Source organism: Staurois parvus, unplaced genomic scaffold (assembly GCF_062004578.1).
Source record: "Staurois parvus isolate SC_StPar_1 unplaced genomic scaffold, SC_StPar_1.0 ptg000639l, whole genome shotgun sequence".
NCBI lineage: Eukaryota > Metazoa > Chordata > Amphibia > Anura > Ranidae > Staurois > Staurois parvus.
In genome coordinates, this window is record NW_028318435.1 from 2,968,419 (window position 1) to 2,988,286 (window position 19,868).

The following is a 19,868-nucleotide window of genomic DNA, read 5'->3' on the forward strand; positions in this document are numbered from 1 at the left end:
GCTCCTTCATCCAGAGTGAAGGCACTTCCAAGGCTCCTTTCATCCTAGTGGACCGATCGGGTCCTCCTGTCCGTTTTTCAGGTGGACTTGATTGGACTTTCCAGTCTCTGCTATGAAGCAGCGGGTGCAAGCAGACATGTGTCCGTTTTACACCCACCTACATCTGCTCTGAGCTTGTCTTCTAAAAACAGATGGATGGGGATCCTTTCATTATCTGTTTTGCGAAACAGATCAGATGGCAGTCAGATGTAAAGTGGAGACAGACCAGCCAACCACTTGCTCAGCAGGGATCAGTGGACAGATTCCCTGTTGAGCAAGTGTACTCCAATGGGGCCCGCCCCGTTTTGAAGGGGCCTAATACAGGAGGTGTGTTACTGGGCAGATCTTTAGGTGAAAACAGAGGGGGGAAAACGCCTAATCTAATGCAGCCACCACAAATAAGGATTCGTAAACTGCAATATATGAACTCTCCATTTGCCCTAGGGTTTTTTTTTACAGTAATTGCTGCATTCATATCACCCTAGCACTATGATAAACAAGCTGCACTATTAAACCAATGATCTTCAATATACTGAGTAATTTAAATCCAGTCAAGCGTTGAACTATGAACCTGTTACAGCTGCCTGTAATATATGCCCTGTAGTAGACTTTTCAGCTGAAGGAAATTATATTGTTAATATATTGGAAATATTATGTTCATGACATTCCGCTAGTTTGTAGCGGTCATTCTTTTCTAGACTCAGTTGTAAAATACTTGCTAAATCACATTGCAAGTTTACACCTTTGATTTATTTACATAGAAGTATAAATAGATCCACAGTGGCTGCTTCCTCTGCATGCCTTTAGATAACACCTATACATGTTAAACTGGTTTTGCAGGTATAGGAAAGATTCATCATCCTTCCACAAAGTGTTTGAACAATGGAAAGGTTAACTTATTATGAATTCTAGCACCATACCTAAATAGTTTAGTCCCCTCCAAAGCTAAATTAGGTATTTTGTCCGCCCTTTCAAATGGCCTGATCTAGCAAGAGCTTGGAATAAAAATTAACTCACACTTCAACAAATATTTGATTTATATCTTAATTTACACTTACAGTGAAAGGATTGTCTTTGAGTATATTACCTATTGTGTTTCTTTTCCAGATATTTATTAAACTGAAGAAATAGTCTACTTTTTAAACTGAGGCTTTATTGCCCTCTGCTGGGAGAGTGCAAGACTTCTCTGAAGTTTGAATGGCATCAATGGAAGAATGAAGAAAACTATATAGATATATTTTTTATGCTGGAAATAATTTAGCTATTTATATTTAATAATTGTTTGTTCTTTTTACAAAGGAACTTTTAATAAGTTTGTTTGCAATTCTTAAGATCAACGTTCGTAGTAACGATGGCAGGAGCTATATGCACACAGAAGTGATGCAACCAAAGAACTTTGATATCACTGAACCTTTTTAGGTTTTTCTTTAATTACAGGATCAAGGTACTGGACACTGTAAACCATTTGTTTGCTGGAATGTTCTCTGTAAGCCTTATGAAATGATAGCGCTTTACAATTTAAAACACCTCTTGATACTATTGCAAGTGTACTAATGCGCTGTGTTTGCATAGAATGCAATGGTTTTCTAGCAATTATACTCAACATTTATTGGCACTGAAAGTAAAGCAGACTTAATGTTAAATATTTACTTTAGGTCTGCTGTTCTAAGCTACTGCTTTCAAATACTGACATATTGAGCTGTCAGCAGGTGCAGGTTCCCGAAGAGCTACTAGCCTCTGTCTTCACTTCTGCTTTTTTGGCACAGCTTGTATGAAGCTGAAGAACTGACTGCCTCTGCCTGAGCAGCCATCATGTGCCCTTGCCTCACACAGAGCTGTACCAAAGAAGCTGAATTAGACATGAAGACACCTAGAAGGAGTACATACCAACATGTCAGGTAAGTATTCCAGTGCTCTAACTTTTTTTTTTTTTTTTTTAACAGACATGGCAGTGTGGAGCAACTGAACTAAAGTCAATATTTTACTTTAGGTCCACTATAATATTACCTACCATACTGCCTAATATGTTTTTTTCAGATAGTTAAATCAAAACTCCACCCAGTAGTTTTCATACTTCAAAATGTCACTAGCTTGCCTCAGCACTCACAATTTTCAGATCCATCCCAGGAATAAGACAAATCAAAGCAGAAATGGCTTATCCAGATTTTTTTTTTTTTAGGCAAATCAGTAATTCCTTAAAAGGTCACATTGGTAATTTTTGGATTGTTGGATAGTGTTCATTTTCAGTAAGGATGACGTAATGTTATTTTGATAACAACGCTCTTATTCCACCTTTCTGTTTGCCATTTTTTTATACAGGATTTTTATAGCGCAACAGTTTGCATAGTTTTTTGCAATATAAAGGGAGACCGTATAGTTACACCATTCAGAACAAGAGGGTCATGTGCTTTCAGCTCTCCTGCAATTCTCCGTCTACATGTTGGAGATATATTCTGTGAGTGAGAGGGATTCTTAGGAACACTGCAAAACTTTGAGCATAATGAGTAATATTTCTATAGCAGTCTTGCCTTACCTTATTCACTCTTCACTAAAAACCATTGAGTGATGATCCACAAAACTCTGTAAGTGCCTTTAATAGAGAGAACTTTTCCAGCTTGGCCTTGACAGCCAGCATCTTCTGTAAGCTGACCCTTTTGGCTATGACTTCATTCTCTGAATGTTCCCTAGGTGGTGGCACTGTTCTCCATAGTGGATTCTCTATAGGAATATATGATGGCTGAAATATTTGCCTATATAATAGCTTTGGCTGAGATGTAAAAGACATCAGTAATTACTTAGCAGAGGCTAAAAGTGTCTCTCCTTACCAAAACGTTGGGTACATCAGAGAAGGCATTGTGTTGGACAAAATACCTGCCCATTTTTCCACACTAATTACACAGTTGATATGAAATTGTCACCTGATCCAGACAATGATAGTTAACTCCCTTGGAAACTATTTACAGGGGGCACTAATGTTCAGCTGGGCTGGATATTTCAAAAGGGTAGCTGGTTCTTTTCCCTAAGGGCCCCCATAAATGACTTGAATTTCAGCCTGCTGCTCCTGAATTGGCCAGAATTTGAGCAATGGGTGGCCCTGCAAGCACCACGCAGCTAAAAAAATATGTCAATTTAAAAATTAACAGAGCCGGGTGGAAAATTGTTCAAACAACATCATACCAGATGTAGTCCCTGTTCACCAATGTTGCTGCACTCAGACTGCCCCAGTCACACAAATAAAGTAGTCCGCAGTTAGCAGGGAAGAGGTAATCTATCTATTTTCTCCCGTTGAGCTCAGAGGCTGAACAAAAGAAAATTGAGCACTACATAGGGGCCTTACAATGCAGATAACCTATATAGCTACTTTTCTCCCACCCACTTCTCCCCAACATTTTGATTTCTTTTTCAAAAAAAATAAAGCTAGAGACCAGATCATTGACGCAGGCTCAGCTGCCTTCTAATGTGTACAGTTAGCTTAATTTAAAACTATTGAGATAGAAATGTCGGAGCTGCTGTTGCTGACATAATTTGAACTACTGTATTCTGCTTTCAGGGCTGTCATGCGGAGCCAACTGATATGAAATTAAAGTGTTACTAAACCCAAATAGTGAAATCAGTCTGTATATGCAGTAAAGCATGCCTGTTATACTCACTGTGGAACCTAAGGGGTTAATCCCCTACACTGTGTAAAAAGGCTGTTTCATCCCGAATTCTCTGATCCTCCCCAATCTTTTACTGTCCACGATCCATCCACCATAGTACAGAGCAGCAGTGGGAAGTCTGCACTTGCTCTGTTTGGTGTGCATTTCTAGAGAGTTTTTTTTATAGAGTCCGGACAGAGGGTCAGGAGTAATGCAGCCTCATAGGACAGTCAGAAGAGAATGAAAACCAGTGCTCGGCACTGATAGACTGATATGTACTGCTAATGAGAAAAGGTATTTAGCAGTTTATATATTGTTTATATTGTACAGTGGAAGACCAGATATAGCGAATGCAGCGTCATGGGTTTAGTAACACTTTACAACCTAGTGAGTGACCTGGAACAAGCACTTTATTTACTGCATGTTAAAGCCAGGATCAAGATGATAACATTTGAACCTGCACCCTTATAATAAAAAAAAAAGTTAGGAAAGTCCAGTTTTCTTTTCTGATAGGTACACTTTAGAAAGCCGTCATGCATGCAGCTTGAAGTGTCAATGACATTACATATTTCAGGTCTAAATATCTATGTAAATCGTGTTGTGTTCAACACCAGATGTGTGAGAACTACTGAGATATGTGTGACTTAAAACACACAAATTTTACAAAATCATTTACTAGGAATTAATAGTAATAGCCATGCAAGATGTGCAAATCAGCACAGTTTATTGCTGCAGATACAGAATTGTTATACAGCTAGAAATGAGCATGCAGGTTTTTATGTAATCCCACAAAGAGCAAAGTACAGTAACCTACAGCAGTCATTAATAAACCACGTTTTGCTGTTCTGATTGCCGTAAACTAGTGAAATGCTAAATGTGCCTGGTTGAAGTGGTTTTCCTGTATGCCTTTGCTCTTTGCACTTTTAAGCTAACCAAATGGCGTAACTGAAGAAAACATATGCCGGCATGTAACTTAAAGGAAACCTGTACTGAGACAAATATTCAGGCACCCATTGCTGAGGTCTTCTAAAAATGATTTGTGTGATTTTCATGTTGATCCTCTGACTTCAATACTTTAAATCTCTGGCTTGGAACATATGCAAAGCAGTGAAGTGAGCATTGCTAAACTGCATGTTAATTTCTGGCTATTTACTCAAAGTAGTTGAAGTCATTGGATCAGCTTGACATCCCCAGTATGTAGTAATTTCAGGATAGGTCAGCAGTGGCAGCTTAGATCCCTTTACTTTGATATTACTGCATATTTTCTTTTTTTTTTTAATGTTGTAACTTTTATAGGGCAAATTTATTAGCTAAGGATTTCTAGGGGTTTCAGTCCATCTTCTTAAAATTGTGCCTTGAGGAATTTGTGAAATGTTTTACAAAGCAAAATATGTTTACAAGGTGGTTTGAAGTCTGTGTATATTTTAGTCTCACTGGATTCTGTACCCCAGCAGGGCCAGCACCATTTTTAGCACCCCAGGCTACTACTAATGGCTGATTCTGTCTGTGTCAGGCCATAACTATTAGCAAAACTTTTGATGAATTTGTACATTTTTAATTTTGTTGATTCCGTGTATTTTATTGCTTGTCCAAGACTACTGACTGTGAAAGACAGAAACTAAATTGTAATTGAATTTTCAGCTTCAGACTCCCACCAGTCCCTGATTTCCCCCCCCCCCCCTACCCCCTTTCTCACCAGAATACAGTGATCAGCGCTAGCAGCCATTGGCTGTGAGTGCTAATCAAATGCTGGTTTTCCAGCTTTCCTGTTCAACAGAAGACAGTCAAGTCGGCTTCTGTAGAACAGACAGCTGTACACACAGACTGAAAGTCTGCTGATTTTCATAATACAAAAAATGGTGAAGCGCTATATAGTTTATAATTTACACATCCTGAGGTATAAGGAATAGGTGATAGCAGCTGGCTATTTATTAGGTAATGTCATAGTTGAGCACAGGAGGATATTTCAATTTTAATTGCCTGCTGATTTTCAGCCCATTTTACCAGACTTTACCATTTTAATACTGGTTTTAGGTGACCTTTTGCTTTTAAATAGAAACCAAAGTGCAAAAGCAGACAGTCCTGTAGCCATAGTTCGTTCTTCTTTACTTTTGCTTTTCCATTCCCAGATCTCACAATTGAGGGCATTAAAGAGTACTTGCTGTCTATATAGAGTGGTCCACGTTACAGTTTTGTTTGTGATGAACTAAAATGTAAAGTAAAATGTGGCTTATTGGAGACTAGTGACATTCCATTGTGCTGTGAGGCATTTTTATGATCTATGACTGATGCACTTAATCCCTTCTGATTCAAAACTTTGAATCTTCTTTGGATACAAAATAACAGTCTTCAGTATGTTTGAATGGCAAGTGCTCTTTTATTCAAGCTCAGGGCTATGTGTTATGTCTTCCCAATGAATTGTGAATTTCAGAGCTGCTTTTCGAGACATTACTGTAAATATCTTTGCACAGTGTAGTTCAAGTTTATGCTTTTTCAGAATCAGAGTTTTGTTAAATGGCAATGTTTTATGTATGTTTGCCTATCTGAATAATTTTTATTTATTTAATGGTACTTTTGATCATTTTTGTGATTTGTGTATTGAATATTATTCTTTTAATTTATATCCTTCTGTTTTGTTGACCTTTTATGCAGAAATTTCTTCTTTTACTACTCTGCAGTTTCAGTGGAACATTCTGCTCAAAATGAACCCAAATCAGCCTTAATTAAAGTGAGTGTTTTCGGTACACATGGAGTCTAATTTTTTTCTGCCAACTGAACTTCTGCTATGAGATCACTTAATGACTAAATCCAACTTTGCTATCGCTTTTAATAGTTTGTTTTTGCCAAGCTTGCCTAAACTAACTAATTCTTTTATTCGTTCATGTGTCCGCTGTCAGCTATGTTTAAACTATATGTAGCATCAGCTACATACAGTTTACAGCAATGTGTTCCAGCAATGGTAGGGGGACTTCCTGTCTCATTCCCGAACAAAATCGAGAGGAGCTAAGTGCTGCTCAGTCATTCACATGGAGCCTTGTAGAGAGGCAGATGGATGATGTCACACACAAGAAAATCAGACAAGTACCTTGTTTTAGTGTGCACCACAACTCACACAGTGTGCTTTGTAGTGTGCTGTGTTGCGCATTCACAATTACATTACACCGCATTGTGAGTATGTGTGTTAAGGTAATGTGAACATTTTGCCACACCTTTCCACAAAACAGAGATCTAATGACTAAAACCAGCTTTACAAGTATCAGGCTGGTAAGTTTTGCCAGTTTCTATAGTCTTTGATGTTTCTTTTGTTTCATGAACTGTCGTAGATCAGAACAGTTGGAGAAGTGTTCAAGAACTCTGCCTACATATACTGTATTAAGAAAAATGAATTTAGTGGGAAGAAACATAGGTCTGCTTCCTTTTTGAGTGGTGCTCAGCTCCAGACTTCAAGGGAATTTGTCATGCGCGAATAATAGTGAAGGCTGCCATTGCTAAACTGTTATTTACAGCATGCGTTTTCCATGTCTGTGACTCAGACGTACTTAAAGCTGAACTCTGGGATAAGAAATATAGTCTAAATAGAAGAGGCCTGTGCATTCTTACTTGAAACCTTTGTGCAGGATCTTCCTGTAATAAAAGCCAGTCACTGCTGCTTTCTCTCCTTGTGGCTGGTCTTGTACTTACCCTTCCTGTACTACCTGCAGACAACCTCTAGCAAAGGGATATCCAAACCGCAGCCTGCGGGCCAAATGTGACCCTTTGCCTTTATCCAGTCCTTGGGGCAGTATTCCTTCCACTGATACAAGGCACTATTCTCCCCACTGACACCCTGATGGAACACTATTCCATCCACTGACAACAAGAATGGGGAACTAATTCTCCCACTGATGCAAATTATGGAGCACCGTTCCTCCCACCAACACCAATGATGGGGTACTATTCCTCACACTGACTACCAAGTCTATGGCATTGCTTACTTCTGCCAATGCCAGGGCATTTTCTTCTCCCACTGGCTGCAGTTTGACCCCCCCCCCCCAAAGTTTGAAGGGAAGTAAATTGGCTCTTTGTTTTGAAAGTTTGGAGACCCCTACTCTAGCAGGTGGACCAGATGTGTTCCTCCCACAGTTCTGCTATGTACAGCACAGTAATGATGTCCTTACTACTTTTACAAGGTAATAACTGGGTTTAAAAGGTACTTGGTGTAGATTTATATCATTTGTGATATATGAGGAATATAGTTAAATTGGAGTTTTTTTGCCCAGAGTTCAGCTTTACAGCTTAATTAGGGGTTAATCAGAAATTGTGTATGTGATGCACTACCATTATCACAACAGTTTTTGTTTTCCTGAGTCCCCGAGTGTTTTATAGTTTTATTACCTGTTGAGCTGCCAGTAGATTGTCTATTTTCCCCCACATTTTTAGCAGAACAAGCTGTTCAGCAGATGTGACAGTTACAGGGTTCGAGACAAACCAGTTAACACTGATGGATGCTTTAAACCGATCAGCTTTTATTAATATGAGGTAAACCTTTTATCCAAAAGAAGGAAAAAAACTGTTGCAGTAAGGGCTCATTCACACTATGACGAAAAGACGTAATTTTTTTTCTGCATGCGTTCTGCAAGGGCACAACAAATCATTTGTTCTGTATGTACCCTGTTCACACCACTAGTGTCACGTGCAGATGTTTTTTTCAGCGCAGGAATCTGCAATGTGTATAAAACTCATTGAAGACTGAAAACTGATGTCTCTACAAGTGAAATTTGCATGTCAGTTTCCATCAGTTTTTCTGCACGTATGGTTTGAACGAAGCCTAACTGTCAGCTGGAGTTAGTCTGTAATATTTTTTGTTGTTTAAAGTCCATCTTAAGCTTAAATGCAGAGCAAATGGAGTTTTCACTAGTTAGATCAGCAAGAAAAAAGACTGTTACAGGATGACTCAGAAAAAAATACAACTGTTGTTGACGTACTGCATCATATACATCATATTTTATTTTGGCCATAGTCCCAGACTGCTCTCCTACACAAGCTACTGACCTAGTTGCAGCATTATATAGTAGAGGGGAATATATGCACTGTTAGTGGACCATAAGGAGCAAAGTTGAGCACCACTCTCCTGGTCAAACACAGCTCATGTATCATTTCATTAAAGAAAATCAAAATTCCATTAACCAGTTGTAATTTTCCCAAGATAAAGCCTATAAATAAGTTACTATTTTAACCATATATGCATACATGATTTGTAGTCTTGGACCATGGGTTATATGCAGCCTTCAGGTGATTAGGCACTGGCAATAATACTTGATAGGGCCTCCTTCAGACCACTCTATCTAACCTTGCCCCATCTGTGAGATTCCTGTTTTATGCTGGTATCCTTAGCTAATGGAACAATTTTTTGGAGATTTTTCTTTTTTTTTTAAATTCAATGTTTTTTCTGACACTTTTACCAAGATCTAACTGCTTACTGCCGTAGGCTATCTAGTAGTTTTCTGGGTCGGTTATCCTCAGTGTGTACCTTGGGGACCAAACCCAGACACCACTGCATGGGACTGGCCTGTAATGTTTACTTCTGGCACTAGATCATGTGTTAGGTGCTCACCTTGGTACATAGTACAATATGTGTAGTTAACCTCAGGGTGCCATACAGATCCAGGGCCATAATCCATTTCTTTGGTTCCCAGACCCTGAAAATTCCTTTGGGGGTATGCCGACAATATTGTATGAAGCTATAGATCCAGCATCAGAGATAAGAAGAAAAGGTTTTCCTGGCTTTTACTAACACATTCTGCATTACATAGCATATTATGTGGTTCTACGGGCAGAGGATTTGTGGTATGGTTTCCCTGCCATTTTACCATTAGCATTTTACAACACAAGCAATTTCAACTTGGTGGGGGTTTTTTTCCTCCTCTTGTCCAGACTTAGTTTTAGGAGGATGAGGTACCTGCGTCATGCCTCCTTGATGATGCATTCCCACCAAATGCACACATAAGTTAATGCACTCTTGCTGCCACGTTCTACAGGAACATTGTTGTCTGGGTTAAACCATCTCCTATATCTGGACATGCACAGCCTCCTCTATTTTGCACTCCAAAACCATTAATGCCCCACTGGGGATCCCTTCATTTAGCAATTGTAGTTTACAGGCTCAAGGAAACTGGGACTATAGGGCCAGATGGCATGCATTCTGCAGGTGGCCTACAGGAAACTATAACCACTGCCGGGGTGATAACTGTTGCTTTGTCTCAGAGTTCTGTTATGTCACTGCTCCCCTCATCAGACTCCCTCTAAAAAAGCATTTTTCTCTGCGAATGTCTGAATTCTTTGAAAAAAACTCAGCACTTCTAGAACCTTTGGTTTCCAGGGACCAAAAATGCTTCAAAGCCTCCTATCCTTGAGGCTACAGAAGATTTTCCCACCACTTCATTTTATGGGAAACAAGCTGCAGCTTAACAACAAATGCTCTATACAGTAGGCACAGTATGCATTAGTTTTCGTTTAACAGCACCGGATTCTCCAAAACTAAAACAAGACTCTATATGGGCACTAAGGCCCCATTCACACCTATATGAATGGGCTGCCCTTCATGTGACAAACTTGGCTCAGCAGCTTTTGAAGCTTTTGCTGCCTTACGTTTACACACTTTGCTGCGCTACAAAATGCACTTTGCCACGTTTGGGGTACCACAAACAATTAATGGCAGAAATCATGGTTTTCACACATTCTGGAAATGCATAGATGAGAATGGAGCTTAAGAGACCTGTCAAGTCAAAGAAGACTTTTTACCCCTGCAGCGCCACGCTCATAAGGGCCGCTTGTATTTTTGCTCAGGTCTCCCCTCGCTTAGCCTCGCAGCCAAGCACAAAGTATTTTCCACAGCCAGGTACACACACTATTTCACTCATTGTCTTCATTGACCAGTCTAGGGGATGTCTGTTTTTGGAGTTTTATTGTAGAACTGGGGATAGGGAATTCTGTAGTATACTCCAAAATTAGAAAATATTCACACTGAGGACTTCTAGCTGATCTCTTAGTTGAGCACGTTTGAAGTCTTGGCTACCAGTAGATGGCAGACTGCTCTTTAATCTGTAGCAGCAAGTAGTTTAGAAGTGAGCAAAGTTCCTTTTTTGCAGTAGTAGTAGTTACAGTGCTGAGCTCTTTAGGTACAAACCAGTTACGACAGACTGCGATAGCCCAAAGGTAACGTAGCTGAGCCAAGTCCTTTGCAGTAGCTTTATTTGCTCTTGCAGGCCCAGGCTTGCAGCCATAGCTTCTATGTCAATTTACCAAACTATTGCAAACAGATTATATATACAGTGTGTATATGATTTGACAACATGAACTTGCCTTTGAGGACCCTTCTTTCTTAGAATAATTACATTTGATGCTATCAGCATTGTTGTTTTGCATTGACACTCTAGAGAATGTGCAAAGTCTCTAGAACGTCTCTTATTTTTGTGTGTATGCACAAGATTTTGTGGCTTGAAGCTTGGTCTGCTGAACCTACTTTTTTTTAAAAAAACTGCTTCTACATGTTTTTGATGGAAAACGCCTTTTTGATAAATCCATGAAGCAAATCACTGGAGGGGGGATCAAAATGCCGAGAGACAGACTGCTCATGTGACTGTGAATGGCTGTCACAGTGGTCACATGATCAAAAACTCCCGATCGAAGTATGCATCAGGAGCTTTCTCTGACAGTTTAGTTACCGTTCTGGGATCGCTCAGCAAATTAAATGTTTTACATATAGACAAATATATGCGGCCACGTGGCATTAAAGCCCACCTGCTGGGAGGCCACTGAGTACTGGCCACTGGAACCACCAGCTGCTCCAACTGTTAGTGAAGTAAATAGATTGTTTGGGGCAGTTTGGTCCAAACAAACCATTTAACGTTAAATAGTAAATGGAGTGCCTAGCTCCTCGTGCTTCTTTTTTTTTTTTTCTCCAGAAGTGCTCACCGACACTAAAAATTTCCAGACTTTACCAACAAGATTCTTGCTCCCCCATAGACTTTAATTGGATTTGCTGGTAAATTCAGGTTTATCAAATTGTAAACTGGATCTGCCAAATCCTCTGTGAATTGAACCTTGGCAGATTTGCTCATTAGTATTGTATACTATAGAAAAATCTTTTACTCTATTATAAATTTAAGAAATTGATCTGATTCATGCATTTCTAGCATTTCAAGATGGTATTGCTCCAGGCCATCATTCAAGCAGATTATTGGATGAAATCATCATATGCTGAAATCTGGTTAGATGCCAGCCTCTCAATGTGGGGTGCCCATTTGAGGGTTTATGAGATTAAAGAATATGTAAACGCAACATGTCTTGTTCTTGATATGTTCCTGCTCTACTATGAAAAAGTATCCTATTCTTATTGTAATGCTTCCTTTGTGTGAAATCCCTGGTGTTCCTGCCAGTCCTTCTGCTTTTCTATTAAAAACTGACCACACTAGGCATGAGAGCCAAGGGCATATTTACCACAAGGCAAACTAAGAGTTTGCCTTAAGTGACATTTTTCAGGGTGGCAACGCTGCCCCCCTCCCGCCCTCGCAAATGGGACTCACATATCAGGTGATCAGGACTGGTGCCAGGGCCGATCTTCAGAGAGAGCAGAGAGTCCACCAGGAGGGCAACAGGGCAGGCAGCTAGGCAAGAGGTGATCATCTAATAGAAGACCGCGGCTGGGAGTGGGGAGAGCTCACACACTGTTATAGAATGATTGGTGGAGTACAGGAACTCCAGCCCAGAAGTGTCTTCTGCATCTGCTGATCTCTCCCAGATCCTTTACTTAAGCTTCCACTGACAACTGCACAGCTGTCACTTGTTCTCCACTCCTCTCCCCCTGGGTGATCAGTGATTTTTTTTTTCCCCATGGCCACCCCATACTCCAGCCCACACCCCACCTCCCCCTGGGTCTGCTTGCAGCGAGACTACCAAGGAGTCGGACAGAAAACATCTGGGCACAGCACAGCTCCTGTCAGGGCTCCAGGTATGACCAGAGGTGTGTGGACTGACACAGGGAAACACAGACTTCATGTATAGCATGTAAACACAATATAATTTATTAAAGGCAACACAAACATAAACGCAGTGCAAAACAACCAAACTCAACACTTACATAAATATGTACAACCAGGTGCAGGAAACCTTAAACTAATAGGTACCAGTGCAGTCAGGGCTGGAGAGGTGGAGCGGTCAGGCAGGCCGAGCCCACAGCACGGATTTCCTCAGGGCGCGGGGTCTAAGTCCCAGCCTGCTATTCACCAGGGCCCCTGATGGTGGGGATGGACTTGGTGCAGACTGGAACCAGGTCGTGACCCCTGAGTGCGTCCGGCTGTGGTAGAGAGTACTGGTAGGGGAGTGCAGGAACGGAGTCTGATGGGAAGAGGCAGGTAGACTTACTAAAGGTGATTCGTGCGGGATGGATGGATCGTCGGGAGAAGTAAGCGTAGTCAGACAGGCAGGGTCGGTATCGTGCGCGCAACGTGGTACAGGAGGAGCAAGCAGAGAATGGTCAGGGGCACAAGCCAGGTTCAGCAGGTAGCAGGCAGCACGGTACCGAGGATCAGGCAGAAGGATGGTTAGGCAAGCCAGGGGTTCAACAGGAGACAGCAGCAGAGGTCAGGATCAAAGCAGGGTCAGCAACGAGGCAGGAACACAGGTTACCAGGTACAGGGGCTCATGGGAAACATACACCAAGGCCCTGATCACAGGCCTGGTCATTCCTTAAATACACCTCCTGCAATCAGCCCCAGGTGTTGGCTGACTACAGGAGTGAGCTTCTGGCTGCTGAGAGCACCTGCTGGTCAGCCCTGGTACTGCAGCCCACACGGCAGGTGAGTCCCACCACCAGTGCTGAGTCCATTCCTGACAGTACCTCCCCCCCTCAAGGAGCAACCTCAGGACGCTCCAAACAGTCCTTAGTGGGCAAAATGTTCCACCACCCGGGTCAGGTAACTGGCTGGATATCTTACTGCCAGAGTCAACGGGCTGGCTGGGTTTCCTGCTGGCAGACTTCTCTTTATGTAGGGGAAGGCAGGTCGCTGGACACAGGATTTCCAGGAGCAGGCTGGGAATCAGTTATTGGCCAGTTTAGCTTGGCAGCGGGCGGAGGCACGTCCGGCTGGGCAGCGGGCGGAGGCACGTCCGGCCGGGCAGCGGGCGGAGGCACGTCAGGCTGGGCAGCGGACAGAGGCACGTCAGCGGGCACCGAGTCATCTGGCACGACAGCGGGCACCGAGTCATCTGGCACGACAGCGGGCTCCGAGTCATCTGGCACGACAGCGGGCACCGAGTCATCTGGCACGACAGCGGGCACCGAGTCATCTGGCACGACAGCGGGCACCGAGTCATCTGGCACGACAGCGAGCTCCAAGGCATCTGGCAGAACCGCGGGCACCGGGTCACCAAGCTCGACAGCGGGCACCGAGTCATCTGGCACGACAGCGGGCACCGAGTCATCTGGCAAGACAGCGGGCACCGAGTCATCTGGCAAGACAGTGGACACCAGGTCATCTGGCAGGACAGCGGGCACCAGGTCATCTGGCTCGACAGCGGGCATCGGCTCATCAGGTTATCTGGCTCGACAGCAGGCATCGGGTCATCAGGCATCAGGTCATCTGGCTTGACAGCGGGCACCGAGTCAACTGGCACGACAGCGGGCACTGGGTCATCTGGCATCGGATCATCTGGCTTGACAGCGGGCACCAGGTCATCTGGCAGGACAGCGGGCACTGGGTCATCAGGCATCCGATCGTCCGGCACGACAGCGGGCACCAGGTCATCTGGCAGGATAGCGGGCTCCAGGTCATCTGGCATCAGGTCTTCTGGCTCGACAGCGGGCACCGAGTCATCTGGCATGATAGGATCATCAGGCCGGGTAGGACCATCAGGCTGGGTAGAACCACCAGGCCGGGCAGAACCATCAGGCTGGGCAGCGTACACTGGGTCATCAGGCATCAGGGTATCAGGCTGAACCATGGAAGGTGGGTTCTCAGACAGCAGACTGACCGGTTTGGTTACTGGCAGGATGGTACTGGTTGGAAAGAATTTTCGCCTTTTCCTGGTTTTAGTTACTGGAGCACTGTAAGTAAGTGCAGGTTTGTAAACAGAGCAGCTGTAGGCAGAGAAGAGCTGGGGGATGGAACAAAGGAAGGAGCAGTTGCTACAGAGGACTTCTTTACAGGGTTAAAGGCAGAATAGGTGCAGCGAGTGGGAGCAGGGTACTGACAAGTGGTAGGTAGTAGGGTATACTGGGCTGTCATTCGGGGTACTGTCGGGAATGCAGGAAGAGAGCTTTGATCAGAGAAATGATGAGAAGAAGGACTGGTTTGTTGCAAGCTGACTGAGGTTGGGTGTAACAACTCTGACCATATCTGCAGTACTGGCTGAACAAAGCTCCGCTTACACAAAGCCTGTCTGGTCAAAGACTGCACTGTGTTTATACAATCCCTTAGTACCTGTTGTGAACATGCAGCATAATGCTCCAAGAAGCACTCCACATCATCCTCTAATAACCATACCAGGGACTCTACCTGGTCTGCACTAAATGGCGGCAAAAAGTCATTCCTGCTTTCAGGGGTACCAGATGAAGCCAACTCTGCACAAACCTGAATCAAAGGTTGCACCTCAGAGAATTCTGTGCCCTGATCTACTAGAACATGAGCGACACGTATACATTCTAGCAGTTGATCCCGGGTATACTCCTTCAGAGTCTGATAAGCATAATCTCTGTCATCAAAGACCAGCAGAGACAAATACACAACCTCATCAAGATCCATCCTTCCCAGCAACAAGCCAAGATGGCTTCCCTGTGCAGCCACTTCTGGTCAGGAATGGCCTTGGTGTAATGTCAGGGCTCCAGGTATGACCAGAGGTGTGTGGACCGACACAGGGAAACACAGACTTCAGGTATAGCGTGTACACACAATATAATTTATTAAAGGCAACACAAACATAAACGCAGTGCAAACAACCAAACTCAACACTTACATAAATATGTACAACCAGGTGCAGGAAACCTTAAACTAATAGGTACCAGTGCAGTCAGGGCTGGAGAGGTGGAGCGGTCAGGCAGGCCGAGCCCACAGCACGGATTTCCTCAGGGCGCGGGGTCTAAGTACCAGCCTGCTATCCACCAGGGCCCCTGTTGGTGGGGATGGACTTGGTGCAGACTGGAACCAGGTCGCGACCCCTGAGTGCGTCTGGCTGTGGTAGAGAGTACTGGCAGGGGAGAGCAGGAACGGAGTCTGATGGGAAGAGGCAGGTAGACTTACTAAAGGTGATCCGTGCGGGATGGATGGATCATCAGGTGAAGTAAGCGTAGTCAGACAGGCAGGGTCGGTATCGTGCGGGCAACGTGGTACAGGAGGAGCAAGCAGAGAATGGTCGGGGTCACAAGCCAGGTTCAGCAGGTAGCGGGCAGCGCGGTACCGAGGATCAGGCAGAAGGATGGTCAGGCAAGCCAGGGGTTCAACAGGAGACGGTCAGCAGAGGTCAGGATCAAAGCAGGGTCAGCAACGAGGCAGGAACACAGGATACCAGGTACAGGGGCTCATGGGAAACATACACCAAGGCCCTGATCACAGGCCTGGTCATTCCTTAAATACGCCTCCTGCAATCAGCCCCAGGTGTTGGATGACTACAGGAGTGAGCTTCTGGCTGCTGAGAGCACCCGCTGGTCAGCCCTGGTACTGCAGCCCACACGGCAGGTGAGTCCCACCACCAGTGCTGAGTCCATTCCTGACAGCTCCTATGACAGCAAGAAGTTGAAAACGAGGCTGCAACTGAAGGAGTGGATTCTGGAGCAGCTCATCCTACTCTGACTGCCAGGTGAGGGTAACAGTCATACAATATCTCTCTTTTTGTTCTCTTTCTTTCTCTCTCTATTTCTCTCTCTCATTTGGGGGGTGCCTGACTTTTGCGTTGCCTAGGGCAGCACAAAAACAAAATACACTACTGATGAGAGCACAGTGGGGTCAGTTCTTTAGCTGTCTTGAGTACTCAGCCTGTTCTTCCCAACAAGCAGACTTCTGATGGCACACCTCCCATCACACAACCATTCACTGGGAAGATCAGTGTACTTCTGTTTCTCCTTCACCACTTCTCTAAGCTCCTTATGCAGCTGAGAACAGAGAGTATGTGATCTTTCTTTCTTTTTCATTTCTATTTTTAACTGAATAGGTTATTTTACAAAGTGAGGGTTCACATGTACTTTAAAGCCAATGGAATCTCCTGGCCAGGGGGATAGCTAAAAACATCCTAGAATTGACAGATGTTTTTCTGGTCATGTAAACCTACATTCTTATCAAAGATAGATCAAAGTCCTCCCTTGCAAACCAGAGCCTCTGATCTTATGGGCCAAGAAAAACTTTGAAGATCTGAAAGTGTCCAATGATACAGCAATTCATAACATAACATAGCAGATCATCTCTGCTCAGCTCTTTCAGACATTTTCCTACTGATCATATAAACCCGGAGACCAGTAGAGGTCAACCTTAAAGTGTTACTAAACCCAGGACCCTGCATTCACTATATCTGGTCTCCTACAGTACACAGAACATGGAAATGCAATCATTTTAGTAAATATAAACTGCTAAATACCATTCCTCATCAGCAGTCTTGTGACTTGACTTCTATCAGTGTCCAGCAGAGCACTGGTTAAAGGTTGTAGGAGGAGCTTTCATTCTCCCCTGATTGTCCTATGAAGCTGCAGGACCCCTGACCCTCTGTCTGGACAGCGCTGATTGGCCCTATGCTGATCACATGCACTTTCTAGCAATACACACCAAACTGAGCATGTGCAGTTTGTCCCCAAGCCTCTGTTCTATCAGATGTTATATTGGGGAAGGTGAAAGAAGGGGGGGATCAGAGAAGAAAGGATCAAACATCCTTTTTACACAATGCGGTGAATTAATCCCTTAGGTTCCACAGTGAGTATAACAAGCATGTTTTACTGCATATACAGACTGATTTTACTGTTGTGGGTTTAGTAACGCTTTAACGCATTTTCCCTGAAACCAAGCTCCCTTTCTTTTTATCAGTGGTGCATTTTCCAAATTCTCTGGGACTGGATGCTGTCACACATGTCCATGAATTCAACCTTGGCAATCTTGGATTTTTGTGGAAGCCATGGAGCAAGTCTTTCACGCTGTTTGAAGAAAAGGCAAGGATAACAGGTTAACTGCAAAGTTGTTTGGTATACCTGTATATATTAAAAGTGCTAATACGTTTTAAAAGTGTAGTTATCCTTTAAACATAACCATGACGCAACATACAGTTTTGGTTAGCAGTTTCCAAAGGAAGTAGGCCTGACAGTGACTAAACAATAATTCATCACTCATTTGTTGTTATAGTACTTTGATAGCATATCTTATCAGCTTTTACTATTATAACACGGTAAACCTCACGTATTGCATCACAGTATATCTACTGTCATACTGCCCTCTAGCTGCTGTAATTATTACAAAGATCTTTTTTTTTCTCTTTCTTTATGCAACAGTTCTTTAAATTGTTGGGTAATTTAAAAAACTGTTCTCTTGGATTAGTCATGTGAACATTTCGGAAGTTGCAATAACTTAAAGTGGCACTTTATTCAGAAAATTCAATCCTGATAGACTGGTCCTTTTTTCAGGTATAGCAATGTAAAACAAAAAATAAGTGCCTATACTATTTAAAATCCAGGAATACACTGATTCACCCTGCTCTGCACATGCTCAATTGCTCTCTCTTGTTTGGCACTGCGTCAAGATGCAGAGCCACTAGAGGCTGATCAGCTGCCAGCGTTAAGATTTTTTATTGCTGATGGGGGAAGAAAGCAACAGCAATGACAGACTGAGGTTTATTTACTAAATATAACTCAGAATCTGGTGCACTTCTGCATGGAAACCAATCAGCTTCCAGGTTTTATTGCTAAAGCCTAATTGAACAAACTGTCCTTAGAAGCTGATTGGCTACCATGCACAGGTTCACAAGATTCTGAGTGAACCAGCTTTAGTAAATCTCCCCCACTGTGTGGAGGGAACAGAGATAAAGGAGAGAGAAAAGAAAAGCAGGAGAGGTGACAGGACAAACTCTGCTGCCAGGGAGACACAAAGGAGTTAAACTTAAACGGATATTGTCTTATATAACTGACATTCTCTCATTTCTCCCTCATTGTAAAGCTTCTACAGCCTTTATCGCTATATCAGCCAAGACATACAATCAAGGCTGAAAATGTACATATTTTTAATTACAGAAAGTGACATAGTTTTTGAGCCCAAGGAGAGGGAGAGAGTTTCCAATAAAGCAGTGACTGCTCTGGCCTTCAAGAAAATGGCGGCATCAAGCAAGAAGAAACAGGAGCAATGCGGGAACCAATTTACAGCACACACTAATTTTGGTAGCATAATTATTCATGGAATAAGTGTTCTTTTGTTAAAAGAATTGCAATTGCTATCAAACTGTTATACAATATATATCCTATCCTCATTACTATTCCTAGTCTTTTTTTTAAAAGAAGTTTTTGCCTAATATAGAGCTCGTATGCTCAAAATAATATAGAGGGTTCAATCGTTTAAGAAGAAGAGGTGATATGTAGTGGTGTATTTCAAATACTACGCTTACGAAATAAAAATATTTACAATATTTATTCATTTTTTATTTATTGCTGTGCATCAGCTGCTCATTCTTGATGAAAGTAGTTGTAAACCACAGACATGAAATATGAACAAAACATATCCCTCTATAGTGTGTGCTTGTCTCAGTTAAGAGCACCAAGTCTGGGTTCACACTGAATACGACTTTGAAATCGTGTGACTTCACTTGAGTATCGTTATAACAAATAAATTGCCTTGATCTAAATACTACACCATTAGAAGCTGTTTTTGCTCTTTTGGCATGTTATATCTGATCACACAGCATGGCAGCACGAGTAATACCCAGCCATAAAGGGATATGCACCCATTTTTCTGGATGACCGCTAAGGAGTGTAATGTGCGTACACTAGTGGACAGGAGGTCACGGTGACTGTCATACGAGCACACAGGTGGGCATCTATGACCCAAGGAGACCTTGGTGATACAGCAAACACTATATGACATAGTATGTGGGTCTTATGATTAAAGTTATTAACAATAACGTATAAAGCCATTTATAACTCTGCCCCAAATTACATCAACGATCTTGTCTCTAAATATCACCCAAACCGTACTC

The 19,868-nt window shown here is 42.9% G+C and overlaps 1 protein-coding gene across 2 annotated transcripts in view; it reads left to right on the top strand.

The window, feature by feature from the left end:
• MGAT4D (MGAT4 family member D) overlaps positions 1-19,301 on the top strand; it is a 189,547-nt gene extending 170,246 nt beyond the window's left edge. Inside the window, exons 15-18 of one of the 2 annotated variants that reach the window (XM_089693886.1) lie at positions 1,147-1,937; positions 6,330-6,405; positions 17,720-17,854; positions 18,913-19,301. In XM_089693886.1, the coding sequence (XP_089550012.1) occupies positions 1,147-1,170 (24 nt within the window). In that variant the 3' untranslated portion in view covers positions 1,171-1,937; positions 6,330-6,405; positions 17,720-17,854; positions 18,913-19,301. The remainder of the gene's footprint in view (positions 1-1,146; positions 1,938-6,329; positions 6,406-17,719; positions 17,855-18,912) is intronic. The other variant, XM_089693887.1, reaches the window with a different exon arrangement.
• Positions 19,302-19,868: the final 567 nt, after the last annotated feature.